The 19,909-nt window shown below is 39.4% G+C and overlaps 1 protein-coding gene across 1 annotated transcript; it reads right to left on the bottom strand.

The window, feature by feature from the left end:
• Positions 1–1,891: 1,891 nt before the first annotated feature.
• Positions 1,892–9,019, bottom strand: LOC118801943 (E3 ubiquitin/ISG15 ligase TRIM25-like). Its single transcript, XM_036562344.1, has 6 exons — positions 8,417–9,019; positions 7,588–7,683; positions 7,147–7,380; positions 6,759–6,996; positions 2,722–2,781; positions 1,892–2,598 (listed from the first exon to the last, which is right to left on the bottom strand). Exons 1-6 carry the CDS (start codon positions 9,005–9,007, stop codon positions 2,075–2,077), a joined length of 1,743 nt encoding a protein of 580 aa, XP_036418237.1. The 5' UTR covers positions 9,008–9,019; the 3' UTR covers positions 1,892–2,074.
• Positions 9,020–19,909: the final 10,890 nt, after the last annotated feature.

The following is a 19,909-nucleotide window of genomic DNA, read 5'->3' as shown; positions in this document are numbered from 1 at the left end:
AGAGCAAGAGCATGAAATGCTCCTTAAGACATAAAACTTAAATTTTAGTGCAAAACTTCAATTTATTTGCTGAAATGTTAATTGAATATAAAATGTGCCAGAACTTTTACACATGCCACATATTACGCTTCATTTGTTTGCCAATGAGTTCAATTCAGTAAATGAACAGTAATTGTTCAATATAATATGCAGAAATGTGTCTCTGTAGATGATGTGTGAACTAATTTTTAACACAACATATCATTTGCCAGGGGCACCAAAACTTTTGCATACAACTATATAGATCAGCTGTCCCAAAGACATTACTGGCCAACTGAGAATTCTTCTAACTATCTGTCATTGTAGATAAGGTTCTTTGGAATATTCTGGAGTAGAACCTGGAAAGAAGGACGCTAGTTTTGAAATAAACAGATCATGTGCATTCATTACTGTAATTTTACAGTTTGTCTTTTTAAGAGAGTGTTTGTAGTTGTGATTTAAAAAAAACTTTGATTTCATTTCAAGTGTAATTGGATACTGTACGATTTATTACTGAAAAATTATTTATTATAGTTTCTTTATAGTTCAATCAGATCAGATAAATTAACTCACTCTATAAATTATTATATCTTCCAATGAGGTGACCTCAGTGTACAAGATACTCATCATTGTGGATCACACAACTTCACAGTTTCAGGGCACACCCAGAATCCAGTATAGAAAGGCTGAGTGAATGTGGTGTGGACTGTGTGTAGGAGGGTCATTGTGTCAGAGACGCTGTAGAAGGACAGAGTTCCTATTCTGGAGGATGATGAGGCTGAGATCTCAGTCTAAATGTTGTTGTGATAGAAAGAGAGAGAGGGAGAACACTGCAGACTCCAGGACAGGACATTGGGCAGAAGGCAGGATACACCTTGGATGGGTCACCAGTCCATCACATGGCGAAAGCTTTCCAACCCCTTTCAATGTCAATGTCCCAGCATTTGTCTTATTAGCAAGCTGTCTACTATCTGTTAAGTACTTGGCTTGCTATGGCAACAGCATCAGTGGGGTGCAGTAAGTAAAGGGCCCTTTTTTTGTGCATGAGATCAAGGAAGTTGAGTGAATGAGCCCCATTTCCCTAGGAGGATTCATTTCTTTGGACAGCTTGTCCAGGTGGTTGCATCTAAAGGAACATGACCAACTTCTAATCTGGTTCCCTTAACTTCACCTTCCTTATTAAGGACCTCAGAAGATGTAATAGTTCTTGGTCTCATTTGAACTTACCTTGTCTGTGGTGATGCAAGTCATTTACCAGTGACAACCACAGCCACAGCCACAAAAAATGCTCGGCTGAGTGACAACAAGTAAACATCCCTCAGAACAGAGATGAGAACAGCCACAAAACACTATTTTCTTTTACCAATGACAATATATAAACTTCCCATGTTTCAGAGAGGCTAACTTTTACTGACTACTCTATTTCATAAAGGTAGATTTTCTCTTCGGTTCAAAAATGGCATTTTTACTCACCAAGTATGTTTCAGTATGCCATCCGGGTCACGGCACCAAATTGTTAAAAATTCGCCAGGAAGAGTCAGGAGACTGGATCTTCAGATTCTGAGTTTTATTCACATGCATGCAAAGAGTCATGCAGGGCACAGCTTGGTCATCAGTTTTGTCAGTAGTCTGGCACAAGTCTAACAAAAATATTTTGGAAGGACCTTATATAGATTGAAAACTAAAGGGGAGGAAGGAGGAAGAAAAGGAATTTGAGGAGGGGTAAACAGGTTTTGTAGAAGGATAGTATGAAATAAGATGAAGGGGGGGTAGAGATAAGTGAGGGGGTGATTATCACCTTGGGGTTGTGAGACAAAGGGTTATCTAAATACAAACAAAGGAGTGAGGGGGCAAGGTTAGACTGTTATCAGCTTTCACCTTATCCCTTTCTGCAAATGGTATGTGATGGGTATCACTTTTCTACAACAAAAAGCTATTTGCTTAAACTCTACAATAAACATGGTACCCACAAGAAAATAACATACAAGGGAAAACAACATATGTTGAGAATATTTTTTCTCAGTGCATATGCTGGGCTAATGAGAATAATCTGTAACTATGGTAGGTCACACAACCTCACAGTTCCCGGGTTCACCCAGAATCCAGCATAGAGCGGCTGAGTGAATGTGGTGTGGACTGTGTGTAGGAGGGTCATTGTGTCAGAGATCCTGTAGAAGGACAGAGTTCCTGCACTGTGATCCACATACACTCCTATTCTGGAGGATGATGAGGCTGAGAGCTCAGTCTCAATGTTGTTGTGATAGAAAGAGACGGAGGGAGAACACTGCAGACTCCAGGACTGACTGTTGTGTCCAAACTTACACTCGTTACCATATCTTTTCTTGCCGATCCCTTTATATGAGACTGATATGTACACATATCCACTACTGCTCCACTCAACCTCCCAGTAACAGCGTCCACTTACACTCTCCTTGCAAAACACCTGCTTCAAGTAGTCAAATCTCTCTGGATGATCAGGGTAATGATGGTTTATCGCGCTGTATGACACCACTCTGTTTTTCCCTGACAGACTGAGGTAATGATTTACTGTGTTGAGATCCAGAGTCAGCCGACAGAAATCTAACAAAAAAAAATTTAGTTTTACAGAATGTGCTTAAATGAATTATCTAATTATTAATGATTATTTTTTATATTCAAGTTTAAATAAGTGTATATGTGTGGGTGTGTGTGCACTTCACATACATTGCAGTAAATCTTCTCTGCTCATTAGCTCTGAGTGTAAATCCATATCACATGGTGGATCTGTAAGGTGGGATAGTGATGTACATTATGTGTTAAAAATATATGTATAGGTTTTCCATCTTTGAATGATAATTATTATTACTATTACTATTATTATTATTATTAGCATTATTATTATACTGATGCAGGAGCTTCAGTCACAAAGACTGCTCAACCAGTGACTAAAGCGATGTCTACATTTAAATTTGTGAGAAAGATATCAGTGAACAAAAGTGCACATTCAGTGTGTGTGATGCTGGTACATTAATGTCATATGTAAGGAAGGGCTGAAGAGCAGCTGTTCCTCTCGTGAATGCAGGACTTGATCGGACTCTATTAGCAAGAACAGCCCATTCACAACTATATATAGAGGGATATAATATAAATTTGCTCTCCATAAACTCCTCAGGGCAAAGACCAATGACCATTTGCGAGACAAGCAGTGTAAAAATCAGTTTTAGCTGTTTTTGGAGATGCACTCTAAAAGGTATATTAGAAGCTTAAATGGAGAAAAAAACAATCTTTATGAAATTATGTTGTGAAATTTTGCAAAATGTTTATGAAGAATTTCATTGAAATCTATGTCATGAGCTGCCAGGCCCTCAGTAAGTTGGCATGGCCGAACCTAAAGGCTACAAGTAATATTTCCTTTCCTAGAAGTCCTTGATCACTAATAAATATTATTTATTTGCTTTTGTTATTAAAACTGCTTTATAGATGTGATTTAAATAAATAAACATGAAATAAATATATTTTAACAATGCCATTATTTGCTGTTCTGTTTTCTGATCAAGTTGTGTCACTGTCTATTTTCACCAATGCTATTTGTTTTGATGAACTTTGTTTATTTTTATGTACTTTTGTAGCGAACACTGGCTGAAACTTTACCCCTAGGCTGAGCGTATCAACAACCCAAAGTTAAGGGCCTTTTGGCTCCAGCGAGTCTGGAATTGAAAGTGTAAATCTGTCACTTAACACTCCCAACCCCCAAACTCAGCCAAATTTACGACTGAACCAAGAACCAGCACCCCTCTCCCTCGACCCAGGGGGCAACGCCTCCCTGGAATATTGGCCACATGGCCCTCCAAAGTCCTGTGGACAACTTTATCTTTAAGTATATGTAAGATATATGTCCACTCCAAACTGCAACCATTCATTAGAAATCTTTTTAACTAAACTAGACATACCAAAGGTGGAACTCGTACGACTTTGGACAGCAAAATTTCAATTTTCCAAATTCCCTAGGGATCTCAAGCATGGACCCACAGCACCCCCAAGGGGTGAAACCACGAATTACCACTTCACCACCGTAAGGACTTGTGCTTATAAGGAACCCCAAGAAACTTCTTGCTTTGTCTGCTTGATTATCAACATTTATATAATCCGTAAGCAATGCTACTTTTTGTATTAATCTTGTTGTTAGGTAGTACCTAAATATTACCTGTATCTTTTTATACTATTAAGTGCTAGAAATACGTAGAGTATAACTTTGATAACAGTCAGACCCAACCATTTAATTGCTATGAGTTTAGACCATTGACCAATATGTATCCTGAATGTGGTTTTCTTTTCTTTTCTTCCTTTGTTCTTTTCCTTTTATTTTAATTTTATTTTTCATGCATTGGGTCATGTTCAGATATGATAGGCAAATATTACCTGTGCTCTTTGACATGTGTTGTGTATCAGGTAACAAGGGTTAAACTCTCTCTTAGAAACACGCATGAATATCCTAGTTGTTCATTCCTTGATTTTGAAAGTTAAATCAATTTGATGATATAGGAATGTTTGTTTTTCTTTGTTTAACTAGCTGAAACAAAGGATACAGTGATTCTGGGGAAGGCATTCCTACATTTATGCACAACCAATCAGAGTTGGAAACAATGAGTAGCTAGTAACCTTAGGTGAGGAGAACCTGTCAGCACTCTGGCTCCACCTCCAAAGGGTAGGGCCTCCAGCCGAGCAAAACTGCACCGCAAATTTGGGTTCAGTTCAGATTCCTGCGTTCGCAACAAAAGGATAGCTAAGTTTCTAAGTTTGTGCCGGCCTTGGTCAGAAAGACAGGTCAGAAGTATTAGAACGCTAAATTTTCAGATCTAAAACCTTTGTTTGTTTTGTAACTTGCCTGTTCATCTACACACCTTAAATTTAAACCACCCTCAGAGAAGGAAGGTGGATATTTCTTGTCTGGCCAGGGAGAATATATCTATAACTTTTGCTTCTGCTAAAGAGAGGTAGTTCCATGGCCAGCGAGGAGAGGAACCACCGAGTGAGCTCCAGCCTTCGATCGAGTCTGTCCTGAGACGACCCTCCTGAAGTCAGCCCCCGACTCCAATGTAAGCTGGTTCCATCAATTTGCAGTCAGGGCCCTGACGCCAATTTATTTACTAAGAGAACTTATATAGGTACATCCAGCCATATAGTTCTTCCCGTCCAGGCTTAGGTTAATTCTCTAGAGGCTCTCCCAAGCAACTCCCCAAACCACACTGCCTCATACCATTTAGCCGTGAATCACTCTAACTTACTCGAGCTATTTTGTCTTTCATTACTATCACTTTGTTTTGTTTTGTTTATCATTGAATGTAGTCCAAAAGTAGTTTGATATTTAGCCAATAAATTCCCTTTTCTGAAGCATCCTTGGTGCGAGCGCTTCTCTCTCTTGCCCTGGTCTGTAGACTTCAAATAAATTCGGGTTACCTCACACCCTCACATAAGTTTCTAGCAATAATAATATTAAAAATTACAAAACCCATTACACTTTATTAAGTAATTGTTTTTGCATCAGCTTGTTGCTGGTAAGTTGTAACGTTTGCACTCTCATAACTTTCAGCTGAAGTGTTCAGAAAAGCTTGAGCTGCAGACAAAGTGTAGATTTTCATTTTGTAGCAGAGATTTATAGATTGTTTGTATAAATATTATTTATTTTCCTGAAATATTTTTTCAAGTATTTGCTAACAACCAAATTTTGTGTGCTTGTGCTCAGTGCTCCACAAGTCACAAGGTTCTTTATCCTTCTGTTCCAAATGAGAACAAGCATCAAATTTTTGACCAGTGAGGGAAAATCTTCAGCACAGTTTACTGTATTCAATATTCAGTTATTTTTGTAAACAGTATGAGGTCACCTTGAACAATTAAACACAATGTTCACTGAAGGTCAAATATCTCTGCAAAGCCAAACAATCTCTTTCATAAAATGTCATCATTGTATTTGTGTTAGTCTATTAGCACAAGGATTCAGGTTTTCTAGTCTAGTCAGCACACAAGGATGTGTGCCTAACTGTCATGGTTTCCTCAGTCCCTCTGTCTTCATCTGTTTCTTCCCCTGTATTGTAGCCATGTGATTTTTAGCCATGTGCTTGTGTTTTCATTTTGGTTCTTTGGCTCCGCCCTTTTCCCCCCACCATCCCTAGTAGGATCCTCACCTGTTTGTACTCCCTGCCTCCTCCCTGTCCCAGATGTTCCCTATTGCTTGTCGGTATATTAAGCCCTTTGTTCTCTAGTCTAATTGTCACTTTTCATCATGTAGTGGTTGTGTGCCTACCTCGTATTTTGTTTGCTCTGTTTCTTTGTTTAAACCTTGTAGTTTGTTACTTTGTATTTTTGCTAGTTTCTCTTGTGCGAATGCCATGGGCATAAGGGCTGTGAAGGTGCAGCCAGTCCAGCAGCACCAGAACTGTCGGCTGCTACTGAGTTTCCTGCTGTTTCTGCACCCCAGGACCAAGCCGTGTCCGCTTTTGCCACCGCTTCCCCTGACCTGCCTGCCCTTTAAACCTTATTTTACTTTGTATTTTTGCTAGTTTGTTTTATTAAAGTGCTGCTCACACGTACATCCAGCCTTCTTGCTCTACACATTGTCCATTTTTTTGAGTCCCCATTGGATTTTTTTTTTTCTTTTTCTCAATATTATCAATTAACACTTTGGGCTTTACCAAGATATATGAATATTCAAGGACTAGTGGGCATCAAGGGTAGCAATAAGAACAAAAACTCTTATGACTCACCCACACTCTGTCTGCGCCCGTAAAGATGCTGTGCAGTTAAAGATTCACCCTCATGTTCATCAGCAGAGCTCCTTTCACTAAACAAAGAGATTTTACTGAATTCCTGCTTACAGAATTCCTCTAGTCTCTCTTTCAGATCAGAGAGAGATTTCCTCACTCCATCAAATAAGAGATGTTGAGGGACAGTGATGCTGGGTGAGTCCTCGGATCCAGAAGAGACACGGAGAGACTGGAATCTCTACAGAGACAATAGAGTAATGGAGAAAGATGTACAAAAGTGATGAATAACCTCAATCCACATTAGATTAAAAAAAGATTTGATTTCAAACACATTTACTGTGAATCTTTAAGTTTCAGGTCTCTGAGTAGATCAGACAGTGATGGTTACCTGGAGGAAATGGATGTGATCCTCTGTGTGTGAAAGCTGCTCCAGCTCAGTGTCTCTCCTCTTTAGATAAGCAATCTCCTGCTCCAGCTGCTCCAGGAGTTCCTCAGCTCCACTCAGTTCAGCCTCCTCCTGAGCTCTGATCAGCTCCGTTACCTCAGAGCGCTTTTTCTCAATGGAGCGGATCAGCTCAGTAAAGATCCTCTCACTGTCCTCCACTGCTGCCTGTGCAGAGCTCTGTTACAACACGCACACAAGATGGAGCTCCATTTACACACCAGCTATCATTCACTCTCTCACTGGGACTCTAGATGACTCACTGTCCACATTGTGGCTGTGTAGGATCTCTAAGTGTCCAACACTGGACTCCTCACTGTCTGACTGGAGGAGAGTCTGACTGAGCTGTGAAACAGCTGCTCCAGCAGATCTCTGCTCACTACTCACCTTAAGAGTCTTCACAGCCTGTTTCACCTCCTGCAGCTTCTTCTCTTTCTCCTGGAGTCTCTGCTGAGATTTCCTCTGCATCTCCTTCAGCTGACTCTGGGGGAAAAAACATTTTATGTGGTCACCAGCCCTGCAGTCTGCAGATCTTTTTTCAAACTCTATAGCTCCAACCCTAACTGACCCTTCCTGATCCATCTAAATTTTGCCTTTAAGAGTTCTTAATGAGCTCAATGAGGTGTGTTACGGGGAGGATGGAGGTGAAACCTGCAGGAAGATAGATCTTCAGGAGGATGTTGATGTCACTTATCTAATTGAGATTAACTGGTGAGTTACAACTGTATTTAGAGTTTGACAGAGCCTGGCATAAATTGATTGTTTTTATGATAAATACATTTTATTTAGTAGGTTATTTGCACCCCTGCTTGCCAACATTGTATGTGGTTGTTCTTCAGCACTTCTTAATTCCATTATGGAATGTGACGCCGAAATAATCAGTGCTTTGTTGTTGACATTTCTTTCTCGTAATGTGTGTATCTGTGTCAGGTAGGAATTAACTGTGGAGAAAGCAGGCGATGATTGATGTGAAATGTGTGCAGGGAGAAAAGAGCTGGCTGATGAAATGTTGATTGACTGGTTTGTCTTGTTTGGTGCTAACATTGAGACAGACAGAAAGTTATTTGGGCTACCACTCCCTCACCCACAACAGTTTCACTTAAGTCATTTCAATCACTTCAAATACAGTTACAGTTTCAATTCTGTACCTATATAATCCAACTACATTGGAGAAAAACTGATTAAACATAGTCATTCAATAAATGCTATTTCTTACCTGTTTCTCAGACCGTTCTGCTGCAGCTGCAACTGTATCATGACCTTTGTGTTCATACTTCGTACACAAATAACAGATGCCGCTGTCATCAGTATGACAGAAGATCTCGATTACTTTATCATGTTGAGGGCAGATCTTCTCTTGTAGCTGTTTGGAGGCTTCGACCAGCTTGTGCTTCTTAAAGGCAGGAGACTGATAGTGAGGTTTAAGATGAGTTTCACAAAATGAAGCCAGACACACCAAACAGGACTTGATGGCTTTGCGTTTTCTCCCAGTGCAGGAATCACACTCCACATCTCCAGGTCCAGCGTAACAGTGAGCAGAAGGAGCAGCTTGGAGTTCTGTCTTCTTCAGTTTCTCCACCACTTCAGCCAGCATGTTGTTTCTGCGTAGAACAGGCCTTGGAGTGAAAGTCTCTCTGCACTGGGGGCAGCTGTAGACCCCCCTCTGATCATCCTGATCCCAGCAGCCATTAATACACACCATACAGAAACTGTGTCCACAGGGAATAGTCACTGGATCCTTCAGCAGAGACAGACAGACTGGACAGCTGAACTGGTCCTGATCTACTGAAATACTGGCCTCTGCCATTTTCCTGCACTCACAGACAGAGAGAGAGAGCAGCTCTCTGAGATCAGTTTCGTTTGCTTGGAATGAAATGAGCTGCAAAGTGGGAGTGGCTACCTGTAAAGAGAGTGGCAGAGCACTCAAAGAATATATTAGTTAAAATCTCAACATATACAGACATTCTGACTCAGAACTCATTTCAGTCTATGGTGATTGTGTTGATTGAGTGTTTTCTATCAGAACAAAAAAATAATGCTTATACAGTGGGCAGTATGAGGTGTGAAATTTGCAAAGTGTTCCATCTGCCAGAGCACCTCACCTTGGAAACCACTGCCCCACTCAGCCCTCTCCCAATTTTTAGGGTTCCTTTCAAATGACTGATGATGGACCTATAAGGTTACTGGAGCTGCTAACTGAACGTGGCTTGTTGTTTCTCTCATGATTCCTGGCTGAGGCTCCAACAAATTAAACAATTTCTTCCTGTCATGCTCAGAAAAACAACTCCATTGAACAGTTCAGCATCCTTAAGTTCTCTGTCAGTACAGTAAACACAACAAGACTCCAGAGGCTTCACTTTATTTGAGCTGCTCTATATGAACCTAGGAGTCTGCAGAACATGGTTCAGGGAAAGCTAGCTGTCTCCTTTTCATTCTGTGATCAAGTATATTCAGGATAGAATAGGCAAAATACCCTGAACATATGGAGGCCCAGTGAGCCCAGCAAGAGCTGATAACTGACTAGCTCAGGCCTGTGAATGAAGTACAGTGATGGTCCATTTCTGTTCTTTGACTGTTATCATAAATGTTCCTTAAGGTGCTAATATGTACATCTTTATAGCTGGAAAGTCAAAGTTCAAACCAAGTCAAATCATGTTTGTCACATCACATTCACACAGGTCCTAAGGTGAATGAAAATCTTAGATGTGTAGCCCCCTTGTAGTACTTAAATTCTAGAAATATATACACATAATATTAATGTACACACAGCAGACTCTATAATATACAACCCCATTTCCAAAAAAGTTGGGACGCTATGCAAAATGTAAATAAAAACACAATGCAATGTGTTTTAAACCCTATATTTTATTTAAAATAGTACAAAGACAACATATCAAATGTTTAAATTTTAACGTGATTGGGTAAAAAAAAAGCATCTCAGAGAGGCTTTCAGAAGTAAAGATGAGGAGAGGTTCACCACACTGTGACTGCACAGGCAAATAGTGCAACAATTCAAGAATAACTTTTCTTACCATAAAATAGCAAAGAACTTTTGCTTTTCATCATCTTTGGTACATAATATCATTAAAAGATTCAGAGAATCTGGAGAAATCTCTGTATGCAAGTAACAAGGCCAAAAACCAGTATTTGCTGGCTATGATCTTTGGGCCTTCAGGTGGCACTGCATTAAAACAGACATGATTCTGTAGTGGAAATCACTGCATGGGCTCAGAAACACTTCTGAAAACCACTGCCTATGAACACACTTTGTCACTGAAACTGTTAAAACTCTAAAGCGCAAAGAAGAATATTATATATACACAGGAATGCTGCCACCTTCTCTGGGCCCGAGCTCATTTAAAATGGACTCATTTAAAATTGAGCAGCTAAAATCCTATATCAAACAAGTGTAACGGTTATTGCAATTTTAATCTGATTATAAATATGATTATTATTGCTTAAACTAAAAAGGAGGTCAGGGTAACTTGGATTTTGTTTAAAGTCTACAGACCAATGAGGGAAAAGACAGACACTCATGCTGAGGATGCTTCAATCAAAAGTAACTTTATTGGCTAAATATGACACTACAGTTGGATAACTTGGTTAATAAACAAAAGAAAAGAAATAAAAAAACAAGGGAATGGCTCAGGTAATGTAACATATTTCCCAGTGTAAAATGGTGTGCAAAGGTGGCTGAGGGCGCTCCTTGGGAAAGCGACTCGGGCCTTAAGGACAAAGGATCTATAGGGCAGCTTAACCTAAACTAGCATATATCTAAAAGAGAATTCTTATCGAATAAAATAGTGTCGAACCTTGACTGCACAAATGAAAGATAGCCAGCCTTACTTTGAAGTCGGGAGACAGGACGGCGGGTCCTCTGAGGTGGGTCGCTTGAGGATCGGCTGGAGCTCGCATGCTGAGCGTTTCTTTACTGGCCCTGGAGTCTTGGTGGGACTTCGCACAGGCGATCCGTTGCAGTTGATGACCGACTTCGGCGTCTCGACTGCCCGAGGATGAAGCTTGGAACCAGGGCAGTCTTCTGGCGAGGATTCAGTTCGCCAGTCGAGGCGCAGCTCTGGCTGGGCTTCAGAGTCTCTGGGCTTCTTCTTAGGGCTGGGGAAATGCAGTCAAATTTCGAGGCTGCTAACCTGAATCACTACCTATCTTCGTCAGAGCTCAAACTTGAAGAAATTCCTTACTTGGCCATGTAAAGAAATCTTCACTTTCTTCTCTAAGGTTGGGTTAAACTTAAAGGTATAAACAAAAGACAAACTACACGAACAACAAAATATCCAGATCTGATCTAAGCGTTGTAAACTTCTAAACTTTCTTTCTAACTGCGGTTGGCACAGACTTGTGGAAGTTTCTCCTTGTTCTCTGGGATGCGAGCTCGAACTAACTGGAACTGGCGTGCGCGCCGGTTTTACCAGGCTGTTGGCCCCTTCATTCGGGGTTGGAGCAAAGGTGGTGATAGGTTCTCTTACCTAGCGGGTAATTTGCTATTTCTAGTTCTCGATTCTGATTAGGGGTGGTTTCTCTGTGAGCGCCTTCCCAGGGAACTCCCTTCTTTGTTCCCTCTAGATTTGAAACTAGAATAATCTAAAGTTAGAATAAATCAAAACAGTTTCAGATCATTGAATTAAGTTCCAAAATCCACACAGACAATTAACATTTGTGCATCAACCTACAGTTTTATCCACATTACCTGAAAACAACTATTGTGAAGGCAGAAACAGGTACAGGTAACCCTTTGGATGTCTTTTCATGGCAGGAGATTTAACACAGTAAAATCATCACTTCAAAGAATAAAATCAAGTAAACGAGAATAGTAAAATAGAAGACTAGACATAATAAGTGAAAAGAAAACCTAAGTGCATGCTTAGTGTTCTAAAACCACTACTTTAAATGGTTATTTCAGTAACTTTCAGACAGTTATCCTACATATTCCTAACGTCTGGTAAAAGAAAGGAGTATTCACACTTTAAGTAACTCGGTACACAAATACAAGCATCATCTCTTGCAAATTAGATAGGATTGATAGTCAAACATGCATATCAGTGAGTGTTTCTGGGGTCCTTTGTGAGCAACAGTCCTTACGGTGGTGATGTGGTAATTCTTGTGTTCACACCTTGGGGTGCTGTGGGTCCATGTTGAGATCCTCAGGGGATTTAGAAAGTTTTAAATTCTCAGTTCAGATTGTCGTAGCAGTCCCATTCTTGGTATGTCTAGTTTAGTTAAAATGAGTCCTAACGAATGGTTGCAGTTTGGAGTGGATATATACCTTAGAAATGTACTTTCTGTTACTTAAATATAAAGTTGTCCACAGGACTTTGGAGAGCCATATGCCACATTCCAGAGGGATGTGCTCTGTTGCCCCCTGGGTCAAGGGAGAGGGGTGCTGGTTCTTGATTCAGCTGTAAATTTGACTTTGGGGTTTGGGGTTGGGAGTGTTAAGTCGACAGATTTACACTTTCAACTCCAGACTCGCTGGAGCCAAAAGGTCCTTAGCTTTTGGGTAAACACTCATCTTGAAGTAAAGTTTCAGCCAGTGTTCGCTACACAAGAAAGGGAAAACATTTCACTTTTAAAACTACAGTAGTGTCTCCTCACTTCCCAAACGCTTACAGAGTGTTGTTAAAAAAAAGAGGTGATGAAACACAGTGGTGAACATGCCCCCGTCCCAACTTTTTTGGAATGTATTTTTTGGAATCAAATTCAAAATGGGCATATAGTTTAAAAAAAAAACAATAAAATGTCTCAGTTTCAACATTTGATATGTTATCTTTGTGGCATTTTCCTTTAAATATATGCTTTACATGATTTGCATACTATTGCAATCTATTTTTATTCACATTCTGCACAGTGTCCTGATTTTCTTGGAAATGGGGTTGTATATACACACATACACAATATACACAAAGTACTGAAACAACAAAGTATTCATGCCTAAATAAAGCCATTCCTCGTGGATACTGTAATAAGTAAAAACATTCTACTTATAAAAATCTTTAAATAAAATAAGATAATTAAGATTTATCCCATTTTGTTTTAACCTATTTATTGATTTGTACGAGAGTAGTCTGGATTTTTCAGACAGAATGCACGGCCTCACCTGTAAGGTTGTAGGAAAATAATGAGATCATTTACTGCTTATGTAAGAGGAATAAGTGATTTTGCTATCTATTAGAAAACTTTTATTTCACTAATTTGGAAATATAAAGTTATATTTGCTAGTCTAAACTGTGTGTCTGTACAGTCTTTGGACATGTGATTTTTCATGTTTCTTGTTATGTCACATAAAAGAACAGCACAAGGAGACGAATAACTCTTTTACAGGCTCTTCAGTATAATATTAATTTATCTGTGGGGCTTTGAGAGCTGAAGCTGATGTTAACAACTTAAAAATACTTTTCTAATACAATTACAATTTTTTACAATATAGATTTGCTCTCCAGTTTGGTACATATTTTTTGTTTAAGCATCAACCATTTTTAAAGAGGAGTCAAATTCATTATTATTATTATTTATATGATGGAGTATGTTGTAACAGTTCACATTAATACATTGGTAAACAAAATTAATTCTGAGGGGTCAGTCTTGGTCTGCCACAGGCAGGAGCCTGGCCACCCAGCCTGTGGTCAAAACCAATGCCACCACTAGAGGGAGGCAGAGAGCAAGCTCTCAGTAATCAGAGACTTGTCACACCTGTGATATATATATAAAATAAAAAGCTCTCAGAAGTAAAAGGTAGTGCAGAAAATGCTAATTCTGATGTATACTTTCTGGAGACTTTGCTACAGACTTGAACAGTAAATTAACTCTGATGCTTGCAGTCACACAATCCTCCTTAATTCAAAATAATAAATAATATTATTCATCAAAATAATATAACTGCAACAGTCAGTTATGTCCATGATCATATTAAACACAAGTCATTAGACATAAAACACTAAATACTTGTTTTACCATTATCTTCCATCTTCAATTGCAATGATTTTACAAATATAGTTTAATTAAAATAAAAAATAACTAACTGTAGTTTCAATGCACTGTGATATTTGATACTAACTTTAAAACCAAGAACTTGTGTAGGTAAAATCATAAATAGAATAGTTTTACTTTAATTGATAATTTATAAAGAGAATTTCCACTTTTACTCAAGTTCTGAAGTTTTGTACTTTGCTCACTCCTGGCAAGAAGGCTCCTGTAGCTGCAATGTGGTGGGTGGGAGGGGGCCTAGAAGTGGAGGAAAAGGAGACACTGAAGCAGGACTTCAGTAAAATTAACATTTTAAACTTTGGTTGTATAAGATGGGGATCCACCATGGAAGCAGATATATTAGTCATGAAAGCTTGAGGGGAGTGAAAAAGTTTGAGAAAACACAATCTGCCATGGGTGAGTTCAAAGGTGTCCTCACCCGTCAGAATTTTAGTGATTTTAAATTGAAAATTAAACATTCTGGTGCACATTAGATTAAACGACAAGAAAGGAAAAAAAGGGTTTCAGTCAAGCAAAAAAGGTTTATTACCTAGAAGCAAAGCATGGGCACAATCTTTATGGGCACCTCCCCTCCTTACAATATTTTCCAGTTTCACAGACAGAAGCCCTCCATCTCACAACATCGTCTCCATCCTTGAAAGTGGACAGACTCTGGTCCACATTGTACTGAAGAATGTTAGATACCGATTCTGAATGAAGCAGGAGGCCAGAGTTTTCTTATTCTTCTAATTTTCCGTACTTTCCACAGTTTGATTTGGCTGGGAAATATGCATAAAAGCAAAGTTCAACTTCATGACTGACACAATATGTTTATTTTAAAAGAAAAGAAACTGAAATATGATCTGTGCTACAGATAGGAGACTTTACCAAATGCTCTGTTGAGTACTGGAGAAAGAAATGTAAATAAAGCTGCTTCTATACTTCAGAAATGCTGGTGGTAGATGTAGGAAACGAGGAGGTCATTACAAGAAGAGTACACATTTAGTTAAGCTTTAAAGCAACATGAATAGAACAAAGATTTCATAAACATTAGTCTGATACAGGACTTTAAGTCACTTAGAACATAGCTAAAAAATCACAGCTCGGTTAAAAACAATGACTTACTGTTTTACCTGTAACTGGAGCTCCAGTCACTCCCTCAGATTCCTGTTTTCATCTTGTAAACTTATGTGAGGGAAGCATCAAACCTGGTCCATGGTGTGTGAACCATTAGCCTGCTAGCCAGTAAGCTAACAACCTTCCACATCACAAAACCTGCATAGTTTCTCCTTTTCTGTCGCTCCAACATCAGTCCCTTCACATGTCTTGCTCAGTTTGAGCCTTTATTCGTCATGGGTTACCATAAGTTAGCCGGAACTGAGCTGGTCTTCCAGCAGAACTGTTAACTTAGCCTGCTAACAGTAGCTAAGCTTGCACAAACATGTTAGCTGGCTAGTTAGCTAGCTAGCTAACAGCTCTAACAAGTGTACACACCAGTTTATTAAAAATGGAATATTAATTCACACAAAAAAAAAACAAAAAACTTTTGTCTCATTATTTTGTGAGACCAAACATTCGTCTAAAAGAGGCGACTCGCTAGTCTAGGAACCATAGCAAATAATGGCGAGCTAATGGTGTTCATTTTGTCCAAACATTCAAGTTTTATTTAATGAAATGACACAGGACCCTCACTAAGTTAAATTTAGTCACTCTTATGTGGGGGTCCCCCCCCCCCCAAAAATAAGTAATAAGTTCTCTTGCTTGTTGGCTTGTAGTCTTTCTATTTTCCATGCCCACCTCTTCTAAGATCCACTCTTTCTCTGGTCCTTGTTTGAGTTTTTGTTTATATTTCCTTTATTTGTGTAAAGTATTCCTCCCTTTTTATGATTTCAAACTGCATTACAGTTTCCTCAATGTTTGTTTTCACTTTCCACCTTCTGTTACACAAAAAAGTTAAGGAAATTTTAATATATTAAGAGATTATTGTCTAAACGTGGTGGCAAAAAGTTTTCCTTTTGGAAATTGATGAAAATATTTGATAAAATGGGTTTGGAGGATCAGGTTCAGCTGTTGATAAGACAGTCAGTGTGTTAGCTGTTGAAAAAGTAAGAGATTATTAACAAGAACTGTTTCAATGACTCAAACAGTAAGTGGTGAATGAAGTCCTAAAGACAGACCTTTCAGTGGAAGCAGGGATGCAGTAGAACTTGAACTCTTTTACCTCCACCAACAGTTTGAGTAAGTAAAGTAAGTAAGTAAGTAAAGTTTATTTATATAGCGCTTTTTACAACAGGTGTTGTCACAAAGCAGCTTTACAAAGAAATCAGCATTACAAAAAGAAATCCGGGTCCGAGCCCCCATGAGCAAGCCAGAGGCGACAGTGGCAAGGAAAAACTCCCTAAGAGAAACAGGAAGAAACCTTGAGAGGAACCAAGACCCAGAAGGGGGACCCATCCTCCTCTGGTCGACACCGGATAGTAAACATTGTTAGTATAAAGTATTAAAGTGCAAAAACAGGGTAAGGGTGAAGGAAACAATTAATTTGAATAGTTTAGTTCATGCAGCAGCAGCGGCAGCAGCAGCATCAGTGGGGTCAGGTTGTGGGCGTGAGGTTTGCACGGCGAGCAGTGGCACCGATCAAGGCAGCAGAGGCATCAGCATCAGGATGTGCAGCTGTTCAACTCGGCAAAGGAAAGAGAGGAAAACACACAGTCAGTTCTACAATGGGTGATTGATTAATTTGAATTAGTTTGAATGATTGATTGGTTCAAGTGAATAATTTTGAATAGTTCATGCAGCAACAGCAGTAGTATCAGTGGGGTCAGGTTGTGAGGGTGAGGTTTGCACGGCGTTGAACAGCAGGAGGCTCAATGTTGGTAAGCCGGTCCAGAGGGCTGGCGAGAAGTGGCACCCGATCAAGGCAGAAAAATCAGAACACACAGGATGGGCAGCTGTTCAACTCGGCGAAGAAAAGAAAGGAAAACACACAGAGAGTCAGTTCTGTAATGGGTGACCGATCACAAATTACAGTGTTAGCGGAGACTCTGGCAGGTATAGAACTGACAGGGAAAACTAATTACCAAAGGCTGGACTATACAAGTACGTTTTTAGCTTAGACTTAAACACCGAGGCTGTGTCTGAGTCCCGAACATTAACAGGAAGACTATTCCAAAGCTGGGGGGCTTTGTATGAGAAAGCTCTCCCCCCTGACATAACTTTATTAATTCTGGGTACTAATAGTGAGCAGCACCTTGTGATCTAAGTAGGCGTGATGGTTCATAGTGGGAGAGAAGTTCACTCGGGTACTGAGGGGCGAGTCCATTTAGTCCTTTATAAGTCAGTAAGAGAATTTTATAATCAATGCGAAATTTAACTGGCAACCAGTGTAAGGCTGATAAAACTGGGCTGATATGGTCAAACTTTCTGGTTCTAGTAAGGACTCTGGCTGCAGCGTTCTGGACCAACTGAAGCTTGTTAATTCTTTTGCTGGGACATCCAGCCAGCAGGGCATTACAGTAATCTAGCCTTGAAGTAATAAATGCATGAACTAACTTTTCTGTATCCTGTAGAGAAAACGCATTTCTCAATTTAGCAATATTGCAGAGATGCAGGAAGGCTGTTCTAGTAATATTAGTTATATGTGCGTCGAAGGACAGATCAGGGTCTATAATGACACCAAGGCTTTTTACAGATGAGCTTGATGCAACTGAGAAATTGTTAAGTTTAAGTGTTAGATTAGACAGTTCGTTTCTGGCTGCTTTTGGACCAAGAAGCAGAACCTCTGTTTTATCTGAGTTTAGAAGGAGAAAGTTACTCGACATCCAGTCCTTTATGTCTTGTATACAGTCTTCAATCTTGCTAAGTTTAATTCTATCATCTGGGTCGCTTGCTAAATATAGCTGAGTGTCATCGGCATAGCAGTGGAAATTTATGCCGTGTTTACTGATAATGGTGCCCAGTGGTAGCATATATAATGTGAATAATACAGGTCCTAAAACAGAGCCTTGTGGAACACCATACTTTACTTTTGTGAGAACAGATGATTCACCGTTTATATTAACAAACTGATAGCGATCAGTGAGGTAGGACCGGAACCAGGAAAGAGCTATTCCTGTTACCCTGTCAAGTAAGATAGCGTGGTCTATTGTGTCAAATGCTGCACTAAGATCGAGGAGGACTAACAAGGACACATGATCTTGGTCAGAAAATAATAATAGATCATTTACAATTTTTACTAGTGCTGTTTCTGTACTATGATGTGGCCTAAAACCAGATTGAAATTTTTCATGTATTTGATTCCTATGCAAATAGGAGCTTAATTGTTTTGCTACAACTTTTTCCAAGATCTTCGATATAAAGGGGAGATTTGAGATGGGTCTATAATTTGAAAGTTCGCATGGATCGAGGTTCGCTTTCTTAATCAGCGGTTACTGCTAGCTTAAAAGATTTTGGGATGTACCCAAGGCTAAGAGAGTTTATTATTGACAGAATAGGCCTGGTTATTTCTGGCAGAATTTCCTTGAGTAAACCTGTAGGAATCGGATCTAGCATACAGGTAGATGATTTTGCGGAAGAGACTATTTTAAATAGTTCATTTTCTTGGAGTAAGGTAAACGATTCCAGCCTCTCTGCAGGAATTATAATATTTTCTAGGTTGAGGCTGGCATTATAAGGCAGCAGGTTTCTAGAGTTTAATTGCGTATTCTGAATTTTCTGCCTAATTTTTTCAATTTTATCACTAAAGAAATTCATAAAATCGTTGCTGCTATAGGCTGATGGTATCTGGGGTTCACTAACTGTTTTGTTCTCTGTTATTTTAGAGATTGTGCTAAAAAGTAATCTAGGATTATTCTTATTGTTTTCTATGAGAGAGGAGAGATAGGCTGAGCGTGCTGTAGCAAGTGCTTGTCTATAGTCTGTAAGGCTCTCCTTCCAGGCGGACTGGAACACTTCTAGCTTAGTCAGGCGCCATTTTCACTCAAGTTGTCTGGCGTTCTGTTTTAAAGCCCGAGTGTGGTCATTATACCAAGGGGCGAGTTTTTTCTGCCTTACTATTTTACTTTTTAATGGGGCCACACTATCTAGAGTAGATCGAAAACTATTCTCTAAGAGCTTGGTCATAGCATCTAGATGGACAGCTAAGAGAGGCTGATAATCTAGGAAGGTTTCTAATAAAGCCACCAGCTGTGGAGGGAGTTATTGTCCGCTTGACACAGTAACATGGTGATGAACGCACATTACCACTAAAGTGAATTTCGTAAGAGATTAAGTAATGGTTAAGTAAGCAAAGTTATCTATGTTTACACCAAAAGTCAGTATTAAGTCTAGAGTGTGGTTGTGGTAGTGTGTGGGCCCTTTTATGATTTGGGTGAAACCTATGGAGTCTATGATAGATATAAATGCCTTGCTTAGTGCATCTTGAGGATTGTCTAAGTGGATATTAAAATCTCCGACAACTATTATTTTATTTGAAAGCGTTATTAGACTTGATAGGAACTCAGAGAATTCCTGTAAGAACTGAGAATACGGCCCTGGTGGCCTGTAGACTGTAATTAGTGTAAAGGGATTTTTATGTGTTCCTTGAATACTTATATTAAGAAAAAGAACTTCAAAAGAAGAGAATGTATAGCCTACTTTCTGCCTCACGCCTAAAGCTTTAGAATGGATGGTTGCTATACCTCCACCTCGGCCGCTTAAGTGAGGGCTATGTGCATAGTTGTAGCCTGGGGGT

Source organism: Colossoma macropomum, unplaced genomic scaffold (assembly GCF_904425465.1).
Source record: "Colossoma macropomum unplaced genomic scaffold, Colossoma_macropomum, whole genome shotgun sequence".
NCBI classification, from domain to species: Eukaryota; Metazoa; Chordata; class Actinopteri; order Characiformes; family Serrasalmidae; genus Colossoma; species Colossoma macropomum.
The sequence above is the reverse complement of the archived record's forward strand: the minus strand, read 5'-3'. Positions and strand labels throughout refer to the sequence as shown.